The sequence below is a fragment of the Eretmochelys imbricata genome, chromosome 4 (assembly GCF_965152235.1).
Source record: "Eretmochelys imbricata isolate rEreImb1 chromosome 4, rEreImb1.hap1, whole genome shotgun sequence".
Lineage (NCBI taxonomy): Eukaryota > Metazoa > Chordata > Testudines > Cheloniidae > Eretmochelys > Eretmochelys imbricata.
In genome coordinates this window covers 139,508,666-139,533,419 of record NC_135575.1, presented here as the reverse complement: position 1 = coordinate 139,533,419, position 24,754 = coordinate 139,508,666, and the positions used below count along the sequence as shown (strand labels likewise).

Genomic DNA, 24,754 nt, shown 5'->3' with positions numbered 1-24,754 from the left:
CTAAGCATAAGGATGTCCCTTCAAAAGGCAACCCAACAAATATAGCTTACGTACTTGAACTGTACCAGTTGAAGTTTGACAGTTCAGCCTGTGTGCATATTTTAATGATATTGCCCTATTTACGGATTAAGCCTGCTGATGTAAAGACTGGTTGCTTTTCATATTTGTACAGAGTAAATCATGTAACAAAGAATAATAAGATCCACTATGAAAATGGGTTCTAGAAATAAATATTCCTTAATTAAGACCTTATTTTTCCCCAAGAGAGACACATTTTGTACACTTAATCTGTGCACATATATCCCTGCTGAATGACTGTCAATGTGGTTGATGTTTTAATGACAGTTTTGTGTTACAGTGCTAAGGAGACAGATTTTGCATGTGTAGTGTGTGTTCTTATCTGGAGAGAGAAAAGGAGATTCGAGTGAAAATGCAAAGTTTGTCAGTGGAAACATGCTATGCGGGTATTAGGTTATGGTAAAGAGATGTCCCATAACTTGGAATTGCCTTGCTTTCAGTGATTTGCTTTGTGGGAAGTCACACAACCAACCTTAATCACTTTTAAACAGCGTTTTTGTTTATAGAATACCTAATTGATAGGGTTACAGGAGTGTTTTAAACCACTTATGCCCTAAATGAAAACTTTAAGTCAAAATGTACTGTAAGTTCATGATATGATGTAATATACACCGCAGTTTGGACCGGCCAATACTCAGTATTCATGTAATTACATTTTTTAAATCAGTGGAACATGTGCAAGTCTAATTCATACTGAGCATTGCAAGCTAAAGAGATTACAGAGCAGTTGGCATGGAAACAGAGCCCCAAGGCTTTGGTACAACAAGAGACTAAAACTATCCGACAGGAACAAACTGAGCAGACAGCAACGTGGTGGGAAGAAGAGGGTATCAAGAATGTACAACAATTGGGGGGTGCCCCTCATATGGGCCCAAGATAGCAAGTTGATGCTGAAGAAACGACACTGTTTCAGATCAGTAGCTCTTTAAAATCTAGCAGCTGTAATTCCCAGAACTGCATAAATGTGAACTGGCACCCCAGTGGTGGGGAAACCCCATGTTAATATTGATGTGTTACTGATCTGAGAAGAAAGAGCATGAGAACTTAGGGAAACTGTCCAAGTGTCTTGCAGTGGCAGAGTATTGCAGGAGACCGTGAAAAATGGCTATCTAGGTTGCAGGCTTGATTTATTAAAATAACCCAAGATGTATTTATTCCTGGGCAACGAAAGCTTGGGGGTCTGTATCTGCAAAAAGAACAGGAGTACTTGTGGCACCTCAGAGACTAACAAATTGAAACCATACTTCGCACTCAGCTAAAAATATAACCTCCTTTCTCAAATATTTTTACATACCAGTATGTTTGCTTTTATATCCTTTATCAGTTTTCTAAACTTGCTGCTGCTGCCTATACTTTAAGAGTTAATCTCTCTTGGCTCAAGTCTCACTACCCTCCTAGTGTAAGCGGGGGAATAGTCCCACTATTGTGGGGAACTTTCCTGGCTTCTGCACTAGCCCGGTGAAGTGGGCTAGCGAAAGGATCTGGGTCCTCGCTCCCACTTCCTTTACCCAGTGGCCTCTCTGCCCCTGAGGACTCCCCTTCCACTCTCCTATCTGGCAGAGTCTTCGTAACCCCAACAAGGCTGGGCCCAGGATTCCTGGGGGGCTCGACCCCCAACCCTGCTGTGGTTACCTAGGACAGGGGCTAGGGTGTCCTCACTCCGGGGTACTCTCTCTGCACTGGGCACTTCTCTACCCACTGATCATTATATACAATTTGAAGCAAATGCAAGTTATTTAATCAACAATTAATTTGAAAAAGAATAAGGAAAAATGGGAAAGGTTAAAGGAAACACATCACCCCGCTCTGTGGCAGGGAACTTCACAAACAGTGTCTCTGGAACGTCAGGGCAGTTCACAGTTTGTTCCTTGTAAGTCCCAGGCCTCCTTCTCAGGCCTTGTCTGTGCTGCAGCGATGCCGTGGGTTGGACACTCGCTCTGGTGGTGGCCACACGCTCTCAGGCTCTAGGTGGCAGGGCCCTTCTTTGCAGCGTTGCCCCTGCCCTGTCAGGGTTACCAATCCCCCTCTGAGTCTGGCCTGCAGAGCCTCCTGGCTAAGGCATCTCCCTGTGCTGGGCCCACTGCCCAGGGTCCCCCCTCACTCTTCCCAGCTGCTCCCGACACCCGGCTCCAGACTGCTCCTGCTCCAGCCCCAGCCCCACTCTGTCTTCTTAGCTCCAGCTCCACTCTGCCTCAGCACAGCTGCTGCCCTGCCTCCAGCTCCCTGGGCTGCTTCTCTGGACCCTCTGGCTCTGGTTGCTGCAGCTCTGCTCCCAGGACAGGGTCTGCTCTCTCTGGGCTGCTTTTCTAGTTCCTCTGGATTGGCACAACTCTGCTACCCAGCTCAGCTTGGGCCCCTGCTTTCTCCTTAGCTTGGCCCCACTCTGTCTGACCCAGGCAATTCCAGCTCACACGGAGGATGGGACCTCCCTGGCCTCCTGACTCCCCAATTAGTCTGCTCGCCCTGTCATTCGGGCTGACCTGGAGCATTGGCCTCACCCCATTGCTCCTAGGGACTGGCAGTCTCAGGGTTCTGATTCCCCATTGACCCTTGCCCCTTTTAGTACTGGGAGGTAGCAATTAAAACACCCCCACTGAATGTTAGTAAGGGGGCAACAGTCCCCTTACATTACCCATTGCTAAAATTCTGCCACAGCCACAATATTCACACCAGTACATCCGGGCCCCATAGTAACAACATATACCCACATCATATCATATCAAAAACCCATTAACAATTATCAAAAGAACATTTAACATATTTAACATTCCACATCTACTTCTTCATACTATACATAACAATATTCATTAAAACACTACACAGAACCAATAACAATTATCTCTAAATCGAACAGGAAGTACACCCTTATTAGCCCTCTGGGACCTTCTTAAACTGGTGGTTCATTACTCATATTTTTTATTTCCCTATCCTCGGGTAATACTGGGTCAGTTTGAGGGACCTGGCAATTCTCGTTGGGGTTTGGGTTTACCCCATTGGTTTTAGTCTCCTCGGGAAATGATGCTCTATGCCTCCTACGAACCCTGGTAAGACTAAAAGTCCAATGCTTTAGCTGGTCCCTATGTACTACTCTCTCAGGACCTCCTTGTTCAGGCTGGATAGCGTACACTGGAAGTTCGGGATTGTTGTGGGTGACCACAGTGTGGGGATTTGGATCCCAATTGTCTTGTATTTTATTACGCCTCTGGTGTCTGTGGCTACGAACTGGTACACAGTCACCAGGTCTGATGAGAGCCCCACTGGACTTGTGATCATGAGTCCTTTTCCTACTGTGGGCTGTGTCTTTAGTTGTACTGAGAACAACTTTGTTGGCTGTCTTTGGCCTGTCATGGACACCTTTGACCCAGTCATCGAAATTGGTCACCTCATCCTTTGAAAAGGCTTCTTGACACTTCTCTGGCAACATCCTTAAGTTAGCCACCTGTGCAGGAATTAGCCCTTGGCATGCCGCCTGAACTGGAACTAGCGATCTCCCACCACATCTTTCCTGAGGAAAGGTAACTTGTTCTCCCCTCTCCTCAAATGTTACCTTCACCTGAGGGATCACCTCCTCAAGCTGCAACTCCACAGTCTCCATGCTTGAGTTTAGAAGACTCACTGGTACTCTTCCTTTGATGGCACTGGTCAGTACATTGGTTGACTGAAGTCCATTAGGTAGGTTTATCCCAGATGTAGGCTCTACAAGAGCTAGACATCTATTAGTATTTTCTGATACACAGCAGTGTTCGTCAAGGATCTTCCCTCTCTGAGGAGGAATAACAGTCTTCTGTTTTCTGCCCACTTTAACATTTCCAATCTGCCCCGCAGGGCCCAATGAATGGTTTTGTCTCTGTGCTCGAGCCAGTACTCGACTCAGCACAGCATTCTTCTTAGAGTGCCCATGACGGTTCATCCTCCTAGTTCCTTCTACTGGCAACGGTAGCTCCTTCAGCTCACTAATGATGTTCATCCCTGGGATGCCTTCTCTCATATGGCTCCGTTCAGAGTCTCTCTCTTTCAGGATGAAGATGCATTTCCCTGGCAGTGTCTGGCCCATGTAGTCTATGTCTGCTTTGAGGCATCCCACCACTGGGATTGCCAGTCCATTAACTGCTGTTAGACGTACAAACCGTGTGCTGTGCACGGTCAGCTCCTTGTCTTTCAAATATTTTTGAAAATGCGACTCAGTAATGGTGGTGACTTCTGAGCCAGTATCTAACAAACATCTGGTCTTCACCCCTGCTATACATACTTCAGTAGACAATCTCCAAATGCTCGCTTACAGAAGTCACTAGATATGCTGGCATTGCCCACATTCCTTTCAACACTGTATGCAGAGTGATTTTCCACCAAGAAGAGGCCTAGGAATCCTTCTGCCACTGCTTGGCCTTCTACTGTAGATGGACCACTCACTCCTGGTGCCCTATTGGTTTTCAGTGTCTGGGACTCTGTTCTCCTTCTCAGTGGACATTCCCGGCTAGTATGCCCTGGCCTTTCACAAGTGTAACAGATGTACCTTCCCAGCTCATCCTTTAGTGGGGCTCTTCGGGATCCCGGTGCCCTTAGATACTTTGACATACTAATGGGATTTTTTTTTTCATTAACTCAGTTATCACTTTTATCATCTCCTCCTGTTGGCCCACCAGTGTTTGGACAGCCTCACTTAAACTTTCCAGTGTTAACTGTGTTTGGGGCAGGACCTTTTCCCCAGCAGCTGCATTCACTAGGCTCCCACTTCGTGTACGGGGGTGTCAAGGTTCCTCCCCCACTCTGAACTCTAGGGTACAGATGTGGGGACCTGCATGAAAAACCTCCTAAGCTTATCTTTACCAGCTTAGGTCAAAACTTCCCCAAGGTACAAAGTATTCCACCCGTGGTCCTTGGAATGGCCGCTACCACCACCAAACTAATACTGGTTACTGGGGAAGAGCTGTTTGGACGCGTCTTTCCCCCCAAAATACTTCCCAAAACCCTGCACCCCACTTCCTGGACAAGGTTTGGTAAAAAGCCTCACCAATTTGCCTAGGTGACTACAGACCCAGACCCTTGGATCTTAAGAACAATGAACAATCCTCCCAACACTTGCACCCCCCCCTTTCCTGGGAAATGTTGGATAAAAAGCCTCACCAATTTGCATAGGTGACCACAGACCCAAACCCTTGGATCTGAGAACAATGAAAAAACATTCAGTTTTTTACAAGAAGACTTTTAATAGAAAATAGAAGTAAATAGAAATGAAGAAATCCCCCCTGTAAAATCAGGATGGTAGATATCTTACAGGGTAATTAGATTCAAAAACATAGAGAACCCCTCTAGGCAAAACCTTAAGTTACAAAAAAGATACACAGACAGAAATAGTTATTCTATTCAGCACAATTCTTTTCTCAGCCATTTAAAGAAATCATAATCTAACACATACCTAGCTAGATTACTTACTAAAAGTTCTAAGACTCCATTCCTGTTCTGTCCCTGGCAAAAGCAGCATACAGACAGACACAGACCCTTTGTTTCTCTCCCTCCTCCCAGCTTTTGAAAGTATCTTGTCTCCTCATTGGTCATTTTGGTCAGGTGCCAGCGAGGTTACCTTTAGCTTCTTAACCCTTTACAGGTGAGAGGAGCTTTCCCCTGGCCAGGAGGGATTTCAAAGGGGTTTACCCTCCCTTTATATTTATGACAGGGGGTTAGGCTTGGCTGTCTCTGTCACAGGAACTTCCTCTTCTTCTGACCACATAATGGCAGCCTGCATGAGTTCATGGAACTTCTTACTGGGCTCTTCCTTAAACCTCCTTTTCATTTTGTGGCGGAGGGAATCATCCTGGAGCCCCAGCACTAACTGCTCTTTCAGAACCATATCTGGGTCTGGAACTCGTTGAGAGTCTCGCCGCTCCACTTTGCTCATTCTCTCCTGGAGGTCATACACATATGCCTGGACAGTTTCACTAGGCTCCTGCTTTCTCTCAAAGAACTCCTTTAGTCGGGTTCCAATAGGTACCTTGTCTCCATACACTTCTAGGAGGAGTTCAAATACCTTTTCCACATCTTTTTTGTCTGCCACTGCCATGAACTTTACTGTGGCCTTGGCCTGGCCCTTGAGGTGCTCCTCTACAAAGTCTACACAATCTTCTTCAAGTACTCTTAGCACACGCAGGGCCGCCTTCACAGACTTGACCCACTCCTATACCGTAATGTCTCCTGATCTTGTCAGGAAGCCACCAAACTCTGTGACCTTCTGATCCCGTGGGACATAAATAGTAGGGGGTTTCTTAGCTTCTGCTGCCTGTTGGTCTATTACCGCCTTAGCCAGTGCTAAGGCTTCTCTCTGTTCTGTTCTAGCTTTTAGTACTGGGAGCTAGCAACTAAAACATCCCCACTGAATGTTAGTAAGGGGGAAACAGTCCCCTTACCCTAGGTAGCTCTTCACCTTTCCCCTGCCTCTCCTCACTTGGACTCTTTCTCTGTGCTAAAAGTTATAGTTTTTACAGAAACCTCCAAAAGATAAAGCAACTGAAAACAGTACAAAACAAGAAACAAAAAGAAAACAAGGTAAAAACTTTACTTTAAATAAATCCAGTAAATTAATTATTTTAACCCTTCAGGAATGCAAAAGCTGGAATTATTCCTAACTTTCTTGAAGATATGGTTGCCAAACAACAGAAATGCACACTCTGCTTCTAATCCTAACCACTCACTAATATTTGAAACATGGGCTTTTCTTATCTCCATATAGCAGAGTTTTAAAATAATGTTAAATATAAAGTAATGCAAAATTCTTTGTTACCAATTAATACAATCGATTTGGCATATATTAATATATTCTTTATCAATTTTTGTTAAAAGTTTTAAATAAGGCAATAATTTGATTATTCAAATGTTTAACCCTTTTTATTTTTTGTTTGCCTTACTTTGTAAAGTTATATATATAAAGTGGTACCACACCATTTTAATATTATGGTTGGGGTATAACCATCATAATGTCATTTTTTTCCCCAAGTTCAACAAGGTCTCAGTTATAAATATATGTACATATAGTTCTGCCTCAACAAATAATGCAATTGCAAACAAAAAGAATTCTCTTTTATTAATCACTGTTTTGTTTTCTTTTTTAATTTGTTATTCAAAGAAAAAATTTAAGGGGAAACCTCAACATTAAGGTAAAGAGAATATTACCAAAACGTCAATTTCTTGTTTGGGTTTTTATAAACTTGTTTGCACTTTTAAATATAGTTATAAGAATGAGATAGCAAAAATGTTTAAAAATAACAATTTACTCATAAAGCTAACCAAACGATTTCAACAGGTTTCCACGTTTTCAACAGGTTTCCACCTTTGGCTCCCAAACACAACAAAGCATCATGAAAGTTTAATACCCTCAAAGTATTTGCATGGACCTGTATTTAAAATTTATTTTGGTTTAATTTTATACGCTTTTCTTTTGTTATGTTATGTTAATGGGAAGCAGCGGTTGTTAAAGTTTGTGCTTCTAAACAGTGTATGTATGTGTACATATGACACACCACCTTATATACAAGCATAACCATGTTTTTCCAATCTGCTGTTTTGTATCACAAGCAAATTAACTCTAAAAAGCATGGTAAAAATTATGTTATTGACTCTTTTGCTAACACAGAATGTTCAGCAGGGAGAAAAAGGCAATACACCTTCTCACAGAAGATTGTGAGCATTTATTTTAGCAGTTAAGCACTACATTCAGTATAAAATATTAGTAATGCACCTCAAATGAAAATAAATGTCTATACAACAATTGCAAAGTATAGCTTGAGTTATAAAAGACTTGGTCCCTATTACATTGTAAACAAACTAAGTTAAACTTTGTATTAAGTCTGGATGACTGAAAACAAAAACAAAAAAGGAAAAAGAAACAAAAATCTTTACTATGTTAACTAACAAAAGTTGTTTAAGTTGCATCCCACAGACCAAAGACACCAGAAAATATCACACCCTGAAGACACCTGAAAATATCAGTATACAGTGAAGAAACCCCCCAAGCATCGAGAAAAGAAAAATGAAGTGCTTTATAAATAGGAGACTGGTCAAATACACTCTGTCTACCATATATGGATAATTAAGTTAATAATCATTAGCTGGACCAGGATAAACTGTCAATTAATTTCAGCTTGCTTATTGTGTAAAAACAACTGCATTATCGCTGTACTACTGTATCATTGCTGTACAACATTTACAACGTGAATAACCTTGCTAAACTGTTTAACCAACACACAGGTAAAAATCAACAAATGACTGGCAGCAAACAACATGAAGGCAAAGAGAAACAAAGTAGTTTAAAAAAAATTGTTATATGGTAACTACAAATTAGGTATATAAATTCCCTTTTAGTACTGGTCACAATTTGGGGTCATTAATACTGCATCCTAACAGAGACACATGTTATTCAAAACAATTCTGTTCCGTGGCTGGGTACCACTACTAAATCCTGACACAGCAATACTTGAGAAATTGGTTACTGTCCATTCTGAAAAACAACATCCATAAAAACAACTGGATCTACATCAACTACTGGTGTATCACAGAGCAATGCAATCCATGGAACAGAGAAGCTAGCAGTATCTGTTTCCTGCCCAGCAAAGCTTACAAGAGGTGATGACCAGCAGTAAGGGTAACCTATAACATAAATGGGCAGTACTGTGTAGTAACTAATTACAAGAGGGGGGAAGTATAGCAAGGGGGGAGGGATAGCTCAGTGGTTTGAGCATTGGCCTGCTAAACCCAGGGTTGTGAGTTCAATCCTTGAGGGGGCCATTTAGGGATCGGGGGCAAAAATTGGGGATTGGTCCTGCTTTGAGCAGTGGGTTGGACTAGATGATCTCCTGAGGTCCCTTCCAACCCTGATATTCTATGATTCTAAGACATTCATAAATAAAGGCCTCATTTGTATTGTCACTACTCCAAATTTCTGTTTTACTTCTCATATACATAATACTGTGGAACACACTATAACAATGCCTACCTCAGTATTTCAAAACACTCAGTCTACTACTAATGATGATACAGATGATATTAGGGCAATTGCCCTAATAGGAGTGTGTTTGTATCTGTGACACAAAAGTAAAAGGGCCAGAGTACAAATCACCAGATTGGAAAAACATGGTTATGCTTGTATATAAGGTGGTGTCATATGTACACATGCATATATACCCATATACGCTACAAATATATACGCCATATCCATATTATTTGAATATATTAATTATTTAGGAGTGCCTCTAAGGCTCAAGCATACTACTACATTCCTCAGTCATGGTCCCGGGCCTAATATTCCCAGGCCCACCATAAGGGAGTAAAAAAAATAAAAAAATTGGATAATAAAATCTGTCTATCAGTCATACAAGGGACTATGCAGACTAAAAGGACAGGGGCATGAGTGTATGGATGGTAAAATAAGGTCTGCTGTGGCAGCTATCTGCGCAGAGCCGGGGCAGCACACAGAGGAAACACACGGACGCAGCTGACTGTTATCGACATTGGATAGAGCAGAGCACCACACTAGTGACGTCTGATGACAAATGCTTGAAAGGAAAGATATTTTATTAATAAATTCCTTGCGGGCCGTTGACTGACATTCTGTCTTGGAAAAGTTCTGTAGGTTGGCTGGCTTATTTCTGTGTTGTGTTCTTTTGGTGGTGGTTCTTTTTTTCTTTGTTATTATTTTATTTATTTATTTTTTTGCATGTGTGGTACTTCTTTCCCTGGCTAATCCCAGGGGGAGGTTGTACACTACTGATACTCATCTGGGGACCACACAACAGAGATGGGCTCCTGGTACTTATATCTCAATTGTGAAAGTAGCTTGTTTGCTGTCCCCAGGAGCCTGACAGGCTGCCTTGCCCGTTCCCCCAGGCTGGCTAGCAGCCAAGTAAATGCTGTAGGAGCAACTTGGTACCACCTGGAGCTTTTACTTAGGAAATCAGGATAATTTTGAATTTGGGAAGGGATTTATAATTTTTCCCTCTGTAATCCCAGGACAGTGCTGCTTCATGGGGAGTGGAATCCTCGTATGCCTCTGGTCACAGGCTGCCTGAAATACTCAAGCTTTTAATGTGGAGGCAGTTTGGGGTGAAGAGAGAGAGACCCTTTTCTGCCTTTCAGAGTGAGCCCCTTTTCTTGGCAGTGAAAGGGTTTATGGCTGATGATCAGAAGGCACAACTCCCATTCTTCTGCTGCCTCAAATCTGAGCCCCTTTCGCTGGCAGAGTTAGGGTCCTTGGGCTGAAAGCCAGACAGGCACAGTTTCCATGAGGCTGCAATCTGAGGCACGTACAGGCTTCTCTGCTTGGCCAGACATATTGCAGGGTGAGGAAGGGCTACTGAGCACGTTCCCTGCTCAGAGAAAGAGACTGCGAGAGAGACTGATGATAGAGACAAACCCCAGCAAATGCTTCCTTGGGGGCAGAAGGCAAAGGAGAAGGCGGTTTTATCTCCTGGCCTTCACCTCACTTATTTATTAACTACACTAATTGCTGTTTTGTGAAGGACACGCTTGCCTTTGCCTTTTTGGGACACAGAGTCTGGGTTTTTCAGGACTTACCTCAAAGTATCATAAGAACCCCCCAATTCTCTGAGGGAGGAAAAGAGCTGTGTAGGTACCCTGCTTCTTTTCCCAGGGATTCTGGGACGCAATTTATAACTTGGGAGCTGGGGGAGGGGGCGCGGGGAACCAGTAGCCCAGAAAGGGTCTTATTTTGTTACGCCAGGACCTACTCCAGGTCGGCTAGATGAAGTATGCATCCTCAGAGCCTCTTCCTATTCTGCTCAGTCTCCTGGTCAAGTTTCCCTGTGGTGGAATCATGGCTTCTTGGAGAGTTGGGGCCACAACATGCCTATCCGACTCGGAGCCCTGTGCCTTAGCAAAGATAGGGTTGGCTGGCTGGGTGCAGGCTGGGCATTTTTTACCTTCTTCCATGCCTGGGAATGCTGCCTTATATACAGAGCACCTTTTGGATTCAGCCCACTGCTCTGGAAAGCGGAGCTCAGCAGGGAGGCGCCAGGTGGCTCTGACCACCACAGTGCTCAGATCTCGGACCAAGAGAAGGCTTGAAAACCAAAAAAAAAAACCCTTTAAGTGCTCAGAAAACAGCTAGAAATAACGTATCTAAAAGAAAAGGACAGGAGTGAAGCAAACCGCCATTTTGCTGCTGCAGAGGCAGAAGATCTGTCAGCAAGCAGGAGACAGGCTGTGCTGAAGCGTTGAACATCCTCTGGAAACTGCAGTCAGGAGAGGAATAGCCCATACATATCAAAATTGTGGGAGACTCTGGGCTGCAGAAAACAAGGTTTTATCTACCTTGAAAATGACCTCTCCAGCAGCTTAGTCAGCCTTATGAGTCCTTGCCACATTCCTAGTATAAGAAACTTGCTTCTTTTGCTACCCTTCTTGTCTGCCCCTTTTGCATTTTCTGCGTGGAAGCTCTATACCTCCTTTCCACTACAGAATGGTTTCTTTTTAATATTCAATTCCAGGAGCTTGAGAATTTATTCATACATAAACCCAGGCAAGTCCTCAAGCTCTCTCATTAGCAATTCCTTACACTCAACATTTTTAACTCTCAACTAATTCTAGATCTTCTGTCTGCAGGGATGTTGATCTTCATCAGCTTTGAGGTGAATTCTGTTAACTCACCAGATTATTCTTTATTGCGGTTTTTCAGTGTCACTCTGCTCTGGGTGGAGCTCTGTTTTACAATGATGTCCGATACCCATGTGCACACACTACATTCTCTTCAAGTGAAATTAGATTTTTGCATTTAGTTCATCTTGCCACGCAAAACAGCAGTCATTTCTCTCAGGCATCCTTGTTGTTTCTCTCCTGTTTCATGGCCCTCTGTACAAGGCTGCCCTGGAGCACTCGATGGAGACCAGCAGCTTAAAGAAATTTGCCTCATCAGCTCTGTAGCTCTTTGTAATTTTAAAATATGCAACAATGGTGCAAATCTACCCAGTGGAGGGAATGCAATAAATAGTTACAGTTACACACAGGCTTCAAAGGAAGTTTCACTCTGTGTGAAATGCTGAAACCCAGTTTCTCCTGATTAAAATTCTCAAGTAGACAGTAGCATCAAAACGGACCCGACCTGTGGTCTGTTATTGAACACTTTAAGAAAAAAAGATGATGAGATTTCAGATTGTGCAAGCAGCACCAAACTGCTGACCCTATCTTAAGTGGACAGTTCCTATCTTCCTATCACACAACACACTAAATTTAGTATATTTGAGCAGAAATGTGCTGTCCAGCAAGCACAAACTCAGTCCCCCTCATTTCTTAGAAAAGTCAGTCTTTTCCTAGGGCAAGACTGAGGGAAAGACTGATGCAGAATGAAAATATCTCCTTCTCACTGACTAATCTTTGATAAATACCTTCAATTCTAGCACCACCAAACCAAGTAGGATGCCCAGGTGAAAAATATTCAAATCTCTCTGACCTTTCCTCAAAGCCTAGCGCAATGTAGAACAGGGGTAATTTAATCTAAGATCTAAAACCAAAAAATAAATGGCCTGTGTGGATTCTTACTGGTACGGGGCATTTGGCAGATGTTGGCTCAAGTGATTTGGCCTTCCAGCTAAGGCCTCAAAGTCCACCCTCTTCTGGGGCATCAAGTCCAACAAGTCTCCCACCCTGCTCCTGGGGTCCACTACAGCCCTCCTGGGCCACCTTTTGCTCAGTCTCCAAACTCAGCTGGCAGCTTTGAGGAGAGGCACACAAACACACAGCAGGCAGGTCACACAGGAGTCACCCTGGTCCAGGGCTTATTACAGGACCCAATCTGCATGCTGTGGCTCTCCACCTTTCCCAAAGATCTCCTGCAGGAGTAGTCCTGCTCCCTGAAGCTCTTACCCCAACTGGGCTACATGCTTACTTTTATAATCACCTGTTCCCTAGCCAACCAGTTTTAGCTCAGAGCTATCTGAGCCATTAGAGGTGAGGCTGGGCCCCAATTTGCCTTAAAAGACCAGCCAACCCATGACTGATTTGAATGCACACACAATTGCATGCATATATTTTAGGCTCTAAGAAATATAAGATGTGTAACTACAATTCAGACATTGGGGTTTGATTCAAAGTTTGAATGCATACGGTTAATCTGGCATCTGTTTCTGTGCATACACAAATACCTATTTTTGTGCACACACATCAGATATTACCTTACATTAGTCAGGCATGCACCAATGTACGTGTTCTGTGGTGCATGCCCAACTCTGAAAAAGGTGTCCCACGGTGTCTTTAAAACCTGCTCCACAGTTATCGTTTGATACCATGTGACAGAATTAGAGTTTCCAGGCTACTGACAGTCACTCTTTGAATTTTAATTCTGTAAATAGGATACAGATAAATGCATAGATACATAAAATATAACTACCCCACAGAGAGGATCTCTGTTCTATCAGAAATAAGTGAACAGCAGCATTTGGCTACAATTGTGTTAGGTACTATGCATGTCAACAAATAAATTTTCTTAGACACTTTCATCATCACTGAAAATTAAGATTTAATTCCCTGGAGCGGTGTTTGTATTAATGTTAGCTAATTAGTTTTGTAACTGACTTTGCAGCCTGTGTTAAAAAAGAGAAGAGGAGGGAATTAATGTCCAAATGCTTCTCACCAGGCATTTCCACACTTCAAATTATAACAAACCTAGCAAGTAAAGCTGCTGGGAATTTGTCTCATGCTGAAATGACAGTGCCTCTTTACTTAATCAGTCCTGGATTAAAGAAGTTATTTATCATAATCATGCCCAATAGGAGAGGACACAAAAGCTGACCTTTAATAAGCCAACTAAGACGTCATTTTTAAGACGGAAGAGAGGTGCATGGTACATATAAAATACAAGAGATACAATGACAAGGCAGCACCTTTGATTGACTATAGAGCTTTTAGCATAATAATGGAAGACTGTACATCTGTCACTCATTTTCCAAATGGTCAAATTAGACACTTGTACTACTGACTCCCGTTGTCATAGCGAAAGATCTGTTCCTCTGAAAACGCAACAGGCTGAATGAAAAAAAGAAGTAGTACTCCTGCTAGGGTTAAACTCTCACCACAGCCTGAACCATTGGGCTGCAGCTCTCTTCCAGTATATATCAGAAGCCGCTTCTTTATTAGTACATCAAAACTGCAGGTATAAAGAAGTATGTACAATTGCATGTCTGATGTATTCTTTCAATTGCCACTATGGTGCATACAAATCAGAAACTTACACGTATACATTGTCAGCCATAACTGGACACCTGCAAGTTCAACTGTGGCACATGCAACTAGCCTTGAATCTATTCCCGAATCTCTCTATACGTTAATAAATTTTTGCTGGTCTTCCCTCTACAGCCTCTCTCATTTCTTCTGCACTTTTCTTAAGATGGTGACCAAAAAGCAAATACAGTATCCACGGTGAAGATTATTTAACATTTATATTGTGGTGGAGCTTAAGAGCTACAACCAGGATGGCTCCCATTCATAGATTTCAAGGCCACAAGGAATATTATGATATCTAGTCTGATCTGCATAGCAACACATCACAGAATTACACCAAGTGATCCCTGCATCAAGCACGTAACTTGTGGTTGAGTTAGAGCATATCTGACAGCCAAATAAAACTTCATTTAAGTTTTCAAGTGATCGAGAATTCACCACATCCTGACCCCAGATAAATTGTTTCAATGTTTAATTATCTCATTGCTAAAAATTTGCACTTTATTTCTAGCCTGAATTTGTCTAGCTTCAGGTTCCAGCCCCTGGAGCTTGTTATCTTTGTCTGCTGGACTGAAGAGCACTATAGTATCAGATCAGGTAGGTACTCGGTCAGGCAGGTTTTACATAAGAACGGCTATACTGGGTCAGACTGGTGGTCCACCTAGCCCAATATTCTTTCTTCCGACAGTGGCCAATGCCAGGTGCTTCAGAGGGAACGAAGAAAACAGGTAATCATCAAGTGATCCATCCCGTCACCTATTCCCAGCTTCTGGCAAACAGAGGCTAGGGACACCATCCTTGCCCATCCTGGCTGATAGCCATTGATGGATCTATCCTCCATGAACTTATCTAGTTCTTTTTTTGAACCTGTTATAGTCTTGGCCTTACAACATCATCTCGCAAAGAGTTCCAAACGTTGACTGTGCATTGTGTGAAGAAATACTTTCTTTTGTTTGTTTTAAACCTGCTGCCTATTAATTTAATTTGGTGACCCTAGTTCTCGTGTTATGAGAAACAGTTACTAACACTTCCTTATTTACTTCCTCCACACCAGTCATGATTTTACAGACCTCTATCATATCCCCTCTTAGTTGTCTCTTTTCCAAGCTGAAAAATCCCAGTCTTATTAATCTCTCCTTATATGGAAGCTATTCCATATCCCTAATCATTTTTGTTACCCTCCTCTGTACCTTTTCCAATTCCAAAGCATCTTTTCTGAGTGGGATGACCACATCGGCACACAGTATTCAACATGCAGGTGTACCATGGATTTATACAGAGGCAAAATGATATTTTCTGTCTTACTATTTATCCCTTTCCTAACGATTCCCAACATTGTTTGCTTTTTTGACTGCCGCTGCACATTGAGAGGAGGTTTTCCAGATAAGTCATTCTTGTAGCACTTTCTTGAATCCTTTCCAATTCGTCAACATCGTTTTTAAGGTGTGGACACTCCAAGTGCACACAATGCTTCAGTGACAGTCTCACTAATGCTCACTACCTCCCTACTTTTACTCTATAGTCCTCTGCTTATACATCCAAGGACCTCATTTGCTCTTAGCCATCTCCATGCATGGGGAATGCTTGCGTAGTTGGTTATTCACCATGACCCCCGTCCCTTTCAGAGACACTGACTTCCAGGATACACTCCCACATCCTATGTGACCTACATTCCATTTTCCTGGATGCATGACCTTGCATTTGGTACTATTAAAACATATCTTGTTGAAATAAGCCCAGAAGGCAGAAGCTGACCTTCTGAAAAGATGACAGATCTGATAGGTATGATGAGGAGTCAATGGTGGAGGACTTTGAAAATAAAGACAAGAGGTTTGTATTCAGTGCACTGGGAGAGGAGAAGCCACTAGAGGGATTTTGCATGATGTAGTCAGAGCAATGACGATGACCTTAGCAGCCACATATTGAATGGATATGAGGAGGCATCAAGATCAGAGGAGGAGGAGGAAAATGGTGGCAGTCAAGCCTCGAGATGATCAGGGCTTGGACAAGTTTTGGCAATGTGGGCAGAGAGAAAAGGTCAGGTCTTGGAGATCCTGGGGAGGAAGAAGGGGCAAGAATTAGACATGGCCTGGTGCATGGGTCAAAAGGGGGGGCTGAGTCAAAGATGCAGCCAAGATTATGGACCTAAGCAATAGGGATAATTAGTGTATGCAGTACTGTTGTACTTGTGTCGGTCCCAGGCTATCAGAGAGACAAGGTAGGTGAGAGAAGATCTTTTACTGGAACAACTTCTGCTGGTGATACAGATAAGATTTTGAGCTTACACAGAGCTTGTCTTCAGGTGCAGGAAATTTACTCAGGGCATCACAGCTAACTACAAGATGGAACAGACTGTTTGGCATCAGTAATTAATACGTTTCAAGGGACCATTCAAGGCAAAGTGGCCCATTAACACTCCTCCAGTCATAGGGAGGCTGGGAAGGAAGCAGCTGAGAGGGGCTGTTAGTGGGTTATATATTGTTGTAATAAGTCATAAATCCAGTGTGTCTATTCAGTCCATGATTTTTAGTGTCTAGCAAAGAGATGAATTTATGCTCCCAGGCTCATCTTTTGAATGTGTTGTGCAGGTTTCCTTTAAGGATGAGGACTGATAGGTCAGATACAGAGTGATAGCTTTGTGAAAAGTGGTCACCCAGAGGTACTATGTTTTTGTTTGTTCTGGCAGGGTCTGGTGCTGCTTTGAGATGGTGTGCTCTGGTCTGTGGGGAACTTGCTTCTGATGATGAGCTTGGAGAGGTTGGGAGGTTGTCTGAAGGACAAAAGAGGATGTTCAGGAAAGATTTCTTTCAGGATGGGGTCCCCATTGAGTACGGGTTGTAGTTTAATGATATGCCTTATGGTTTCCAGTGTGGGGTGGTAGGTGACAACTAGGGGTGTGTGGTCAGAAGGGATTTTATTTCTGTATCAAAGCAGGTTCAGGTAGAGTTGATGGCACTGGGTAAAATTTTCAGAAGCACCTAAGTAACTTGGAAAAAATTGTACCCATTGTTAGTGATAGAAATAGGGAGGTCAGGACCAGAGAGCTAGTTGTCAAGATCATGTTTGTGAATAAGATCACCCAGAGATGGAAGTAGATGGAGAAGAGGAAGGGGCCAAGGATAAAGCCCTGAGGAACTGCATCGAAAGAGGAACAGGAGAAGAGGATCCTGCACTGTACATGGCTCTTGAAGAAGTGATTTGAAAGACCAGAGGGAGAACTAGGAGAGGATGGAATCATGAAAGCCCAAGGATGACAATTTCAAGAATAGTATTGTTTGGTGGTGTCACGGACACCCAGAGGGGTCAAAAAGGATGTGGATGAAATACTGGCCCTGACATTTAGCAGGGAAATGGGCCACTGGAGACCCTGGCGAGAGCTGTTTCACAGTGGGGAGAGAGTGTGCGCCCTGGGGAAGTGGGGGTTGGGAGAGTGCAGAAGCCAGACGAAAGAAGATAAGGAATGGAATCTGAGGCCTGGAATTTAAGATCGCAGTTACAGATGGATGTATTAACTTATAATGCCACTATCATATTTTGTGCAGTATTCTCTATCACCACCTTGATACATCTTAACATGTCACTTTCCAAAAGGCATGTGATAAAAGGACAAACGATTTCACATACCTAATAACCTACCATGTTTCATTTCATTCTAAGCCTCCTAAAAGCAGCCTGTTTCCATATCCCTCTTTAAAGTGTCTAAAAATATTTAGTTATGTTGCTCACTGGAGAGAAAACAAGTGCACACTTTACAACCCTCTATTTTCTTTTTTCGAGCCCTATATAACACAAAAGATATGTAACTGCATGCAGAGTCCCTAGTTTTACTCCAAAACATGTTTCATGTCATGCCAGAACTACATTCTTGACAAATGCTTAAAACTCCTTTATTTTGCTAGGATATTTTTTTTCTCCACTCTGTTTTCACATCCCAAAGACACCTCTTGGCTTCATGAAGCTGATGCAAGTCAGTGCTGACAGGTGCGTGTAGCTGGTCACAGAGGATTAGAGACAGACTGTCCTTGTGTATTTTTAATTCTTTCTAGCTTTTTCCTGTATCTTCAAATGTCTCAGAATATCTTGGAACAGATTCTGAATTTGCATTACAGTGCTTTCTCAACAGAAGGTGATACAAAAGCATTTGGTTACAACCTGCAGTAAATGTTTTTGCTATAAATCTGTGCTGTCCCTCCTAGCTGCCTGGAGGTTAGGTACCCTGGCATTACTTCTTTATAAAGGATTCAAGCCATTTATTTTCTCTTAAATAATCAAGTTTTCAGCATGCAGCACCTGATTTGTTTGAGGTAATTGCTATGTCTTCAAAGAGCTTCCTCCTCACCTCCCCCTCCCTGGGGTTCAGCTTCTGCCATATGCTTTTCATCCAAATGTGAACCTTGACCAGGCAGAGATATTAGTTAGGTCTGGGCGATATTTGCACTGGAAGTAAAAATGATGTACAGCTGGGTATCATCTGTATCATGCTGGTAATGAGACCAGAGCATCTTAGAATTTCATACATGTCCATGTGCATATTAAAAAGAATGGGGGAAATCATCCTTGTGTGACTCCACAGGTGAGCTGTCCAGTTTCTGTAGGCATACTGAAATGAAAGACGGGGCCCATTTCAGAACTCACCTGCCAATCACTGCTGCATCTCAGAGGAGACAGTAACATGCCATGGTCTCAAAATGAAATACTGCAGAGAGATCCCAGACGACTACTATAGCTGTCCTTCCCTTATCCTGGGGCTGGAGGTGGCCATCCACCAGCACTGTCTGTCCCATGACCTGGCCAGAACTCCGACAGTAAAGGGACTAAAATACTGGCAGTATTAGGAAGCAGCTAGGATTATCTTGCCTAAAAATGGGAGATTTTACATTGGACCATAGACTGCAAAGTCTGATGGGGCCAAAGATGGTTTCTTGAATTGGCCAGACTATGGCAGGTTTTCCTTTTCAAAAAATGGTATGACAATCTGTCAGAAGAAGTCCCACTCTAGATACTCCTGGGCACATTTCACCAGATACAACAGGTATGGAACTGAATGGCAGATGGTGACTCAGCTTTCAGTGCCTTTTAGAGTGTCCCGCCCCAATGATGTGCCAAATACTGAAGTGTGTTTTCCGTCTTGAATTCAGTGGTGTTCCTAAAGACTGTATGAAGGTAATCCTCTGCAAGTAGTCATTCAGCTGTGACGCAGTTGGGACTGAAAGTGATTTGCTATATGGGAAAACACTGCAAGATGGAATTTAGCTGCTGAAATGGAATCAGAACATAGCAGTGGTCATACTGGGTACCAATGGTCCATCTATGTCAGCATCCTGTTTTTTGACAGTGGCTAGTGCCAGATGCTTCAGAGGGGGGTGAATAAAATGGCAATTTTGAATGATCCATCTTTGTCATCCAGCCCCAACTTCTGGCAGTTGAAGGTTTAGCAACACACTGAGCATGGGTCTGCATAAGAGAAAGGTCTCTTCTCTATTACGGCTGTAGCATAGTATATTTCTGTTAAAATTCTAACTGAATCTGACAGTTTCGTAACACCATTGCTTCAGATTCCTTCTTTCCCACTTCATCTGATGCATATCAGAGAATCATGGTGCTCTGCAGTGGCTAGGAGATGGGGGGGAGGTGTGTTTATAGCAGTGGCCAGTGTCTGATCCTACCATCTGAAAGTTTTCATGCTCTGTGACCCAATGATTGGGTAATGTTTTCATAGAAGTGGCTCTACTCCCAAGAAACCAGAAGAACTGCCATGGCTTGAGACAGAACAGAAAAATTTAAAACAAGATGGCAGACTACCAACCCTACAACCATTCTGAGTGAAAACCCATTAGAAACCGTACATTCAAAGACCTAGAGACACTGAATTGATATTAATTACTTCTTTATTTTAATGGTTCATTTTTAAAAGATAGCCCTGATATGATGTTTTCTCTGGAACCAACAAAAAAAAGTTCTTGGGTGCTATCCCAAAGTCTAAAACTTAAAAACAAACTCTACACAACAAAGGAAACAGGATCACGGGGTGGAATTCTACCTAAATTCTAATCTCAGTCTGAAGACAACTGCCTCTTACTATGTAATATCTGATAAGTGACTTCACAAGGAAGGCCTGAAAATTGTACCACAGGCTGGGTTTAAACGAGTTTCCCGAAGTTTTACAACTATTTGTTGAAAAAAAGGAAAACACAATGGCACAGACATACAGGCCACAACAAGGACTGAGACTGATGATGTTTTATAATGAAGCCCATTTTTCGTGAATTCTGATTCAGTGGAACAACTCTGTATATAATTGTGGCGGGGCCTGCTCACTCCCGCCTCTGCTTAAGTCTGCAAACAGCTCAGAGACAGTTTTGCTGGTAAAACATCTCAGGCAGTTTATTTACAATATTGCTCTCCACCACCCTATACACGATACAGCCTTAAGCCTACAGTGCTAGGGAGCCCAAAGTGCCTGAAGAAAGCAGGGAAGAGCAATCTGTCTCCCCCTCTCTTTTCCTGCTTTCCCCCCTTCCTGTGCTTTTTGTATGATCCTTCTAAGGGCCTAACTAGCATCTTCATTCGCCTCAGCCCATCAATTAGACACAGCTCTAAAGTAATTAGAGTTGCAGTGACCAGAGTGCTGGTTAAGCTGCTGTTACCCAGCATCCTGTCACAATAATAAGGAATTAAATTCCCAATTTGTTTCAATGAACTACAGTGCACTGCATTTTTCTTGTAGCATGCTGTACACAATACAATTGTATATACTGTCTACAATAAAAACCACACTTTGAACTAGTAGAGCATCTTTCCCCTGAGGATCCAAGAGCATGTTATCAATATTAAGAGTATGGAAATGATAAGTTGACTATATTATGGTTTCACTGAATACAGGGAAGTCAAATAAAGAGAGAAGAGAGGGACCCTTCAGAAAAAGAAAATGCTGACATGCTGTCTATCAACTGTAATCACATTTGTAAACAGAATATAATAAACTTAGTGTAATTCTAAGATACCCCTTCACTTCCATTTGTGACTTAACAATGTCCCCACCCCCAAAGGATAACTTCACACCAGTGACATTTTCCATTTAAGCTCTCATTAAATGTCTCAGCTCCAGGTGGAACATGGTATATTTCTCAGCCTACATTCACTATAAACCCTGATTAACATTTTATTCAAGAAGTCAACAGGAAATTTTCCATTGAACTTTAGCTTTCTTTCTTGCCAAGAAGTTGAAGGGTGGGGGGGAAAAAGATGATCTGTGCTAAATCTAGCTACCTTCGGAGAGCAGGTGAAGTTTCAATTATTTAAATTATATTAATGTGTACTGTTAATTTGTTTGAAAATATTAAGTGACATTATCATTAATGTCAAATCTCAAGTAATAGAAACAGCATGTTACGTTTGACAGAAGAGGAAGGAGAAAAAACCATCATGAAGCAGGCTGTTGTATCAAATAATTAGAATGGGCATTCTCAAATCTAGCAATGCTACTTTACTTACATACTTTACAGTGAAATCAAACCACATGTGGATCCTTGAAGATATGCAGGAAAATAAGCACTTATCCAGAACTTTAGATTTTCAAAGCACTGTAAAAACTAATCCTCAAAACACCCATGAGATAACTGCACATTATCCCCACGTTGCAGATGGAGACGTAAGCAGATAAATGAAATGACTTACCAAGGGCAAACAGCAGAGACAAGATTAGAACTCAGAACCTCTAACTAACGATTCTGTGCTCATTCCTTAACACCCTACTATCCTCTTTCTTCCCTTTAGCCCACTACTTCACCAGAACAAAATTATACTTTGCACTCCTATAGCACCTCCCATTTGAGTTCAAAAGTGCTTTATAGATATTTATGAATTTAGCCGTAACTTCCCTGCAAAAGAGAAGTAGGACTATTCTTATTTAAAGACAAGGAAACAGAAGCACAGAGAGGCTGCACATGGCCACACAGGAAGTCCGTATAGTAGTTCGGAATGCAACTCAGACTAACCTACTCCAAGTCCTGCATTTTATGTGGAGACCCGTCCTTTCCGATTATAGCGGCACCCCATCATATAAACAAAGACATGATATGGCATGTAGCATCCCACATTGTCATATCTATTGTTTGTTTTCCTAGTCTTATACTTTTGGAATAACATAAGGTTGAGAGGAAATAACTATATATTTGCACTTTTAAAAATTAAAAATTTTAATTAAAAAAATATTTAAAAAAGTGAAGAGATCTGACTGACCGAAGGAGTAGCTCACAGGACTGGGTCTTATGATTCTACATGGCAGCCAATTAGCCAAGTGTTAGTAGACAAAGGTAGCATGTCTACATGTGCTAGCCAGATTGCAAAATTAGAGCACTTTACTGAAAACAGCAAAAGTTAGTACGGTGAAAAGTCATCACACGTTTATCAGAGATATACGTGTATGAAAAGTGTATTTCCAGTGTGCTGTGACGTACATTTCATATTCTGCATGCAAGAAAGGGAACATGGGAGCCTGGCTGGGATCCCCATAAAGTGGGAGGAAGAGCAATGTTATGGTAGCCTGGGTGCCTTTTTCAAAAGTGTATCCTTAACCCTCAGCTATTTCCCCCCTCACTTAGAATTATAATATACTCCCTCAAACCACTGATGTGGGCCTACAACTTTGAAGTGAGATTAGAGCCATTCTGCTACGGAGGCAGTCAGAGGCAGGAGCTACTTGTAGTTTAGCACTCCAGCAAAGGAGACGGGCTATAATAGCAAGTTTCTGATTTTCAAATTTCCGAACTGATTGGAAAAAAAACATTTCTGCTATACACTATTTTTATGCTTACAAATTCTGGAATCTGAGTTTCTGGAACACAATATGTTCACCTACCATACTTAGTGCATGACTTAAACTGCAGAACCAAGATAGCAACATAGGATAGCTTTTCATCAAAATGCTAATCAATGTGTTTTATTATATACCTCTGCAAACAGAAATCTATATGCTTAACTGAAGGTAAATACTGGATGTGTACGTCTAAGTAAATATGTATGTCTAAGTACATCTAAGAGATGCACAAAAGTGGTAAAAAGTCATTTAGAGAACATTCAGTACTGTCATTTGACCTGCCTCTCTTCGTCGTGATGCCCAGCAACTTTGTTTAATCTTCCAAACCACGGCAGCTACCAGGAGCAAAGACAGGAAACAACTGTAGAGGAGAAAACACAAATACTTACTGTCTCCATTCAGAATATATCAGCATTTGAAAGCTATAACAAAATAAAGGCTAGTCCTCTGATGAAAAATGCTATAGCAGTGCAAAGTGCTTTGCAAACATTAAGTCTCATTAGGTTCTATGTCCACTTTACAGAGAGATAAACAGGAGACACAAAAAGGTTATTAAAGTGACTTGCCCCCGGTCACACAGCAAGTCAAACAACAGAGCTGTGATTAGAATCCAGAAATTCTATTAGCAATTTAAGACAATAAGAAGGCAAAAAGTGAATCGTAAGGATAATGCCATATAGCAATCTTGAGCAATATTTATTTTAAATGAGAGGTTAGCTCAAAAAAGGAATAATTTAGTATTCAATATGTACATCGGACAAAACTAATATTTTTTCAAGCTTTAAGTGAAATTAACGTTAGCAAATTAAACTTTGTTTGAAAACTAATTCCAATAACCAAAGAGTCCATATCCCAGTGTTACAGATATTATCAGACCTTACTTTCATTAGTCTATATTGAATCTCAACAGGGAGGAACAGAGAAAGATGCACAATTTACATTAACTGTTAGCTCTTGCAACAACAAACGTTTGTTTTGCATTTTTCATCTCAGATGACATCTATTTTCCAATATAGCAGAATTTCCAAAAACACTTCCTCACATTTAATCTGAGGCATTCAATTTTGATTTTACTTTGGTCCACTGCAAAATCATATGAAAGTCACTTTTCTACAGTTATATAAGAAAAATTCAGACATAAAAGTTTACTTTATAGCACCTTATTGGCCCTATGCTTAATTGTGATATATTTTATTTATTTTTTCAAGTACAGAAACAACATGCCCCACTCCCAAACCAGGAAGACATTTAGATTAATTTCTTGCCCTCAGGACAAAGAAATGCATACATATACAGTGGTGAGCTGGAGCCGGTTCCTGCCGGTTCCCACCGGTTTGCTAGAACCGGTTGTTAAATTTAGAAGCCCATTTAGAACTGGTTGCCCTGCGAGGGAGAACCGGTTCTAAAAGGGCTTCTAAATTTAACCAGCCAAAAGTGGCACCTTAGGCGCAGACGCTATGGGTGCTCCAGCCCTGGAGCACCTCAGGGGAAAATCTGATGAGTGCAGAGCACCCACCGGCAGCTCCCCTCCCCACCCCACCCCACCCCTTGCCCGGCCCCAGCCCACCTCCGCTCTGCCTCCGCCTCGTCCCCTGAATGCGCTGCCCCGCTCTGCTTCTCCACGCAGGAAGCTGGGGCAGG

General features: G+C 42.2%; 1 protein-coding gene across 2 annotated transcripts in view; it reads right to left on the bottom strand.

The window, feature by feature from the left end:
- ATRN (attractin) overlaps positions 1–24,754 on the bottom strand; it is a 268,648-nt gene that overhangs the window by 28,399 nt on the left and 215,495 nt on the right. Inside the window, exon 26 of one of the 2 annotated variants that reach the window (XR_013346039.1) lies at positions 23,392–23,474. Coding sequence is in view for 1 of the 2 variants with exons in the window: in XM_077816039.1 (XP_077672165.1) it covers positions 23,396–23,474 (79 nt within the window). In the remaining variant the exon portion in view is untranslated. The remainder of the gene's footprint in view (positions 1–23,391; positions 23,475–24,754) is intronic. The other variant, XM_077816039.1, reaches the window with a different exon arrangement.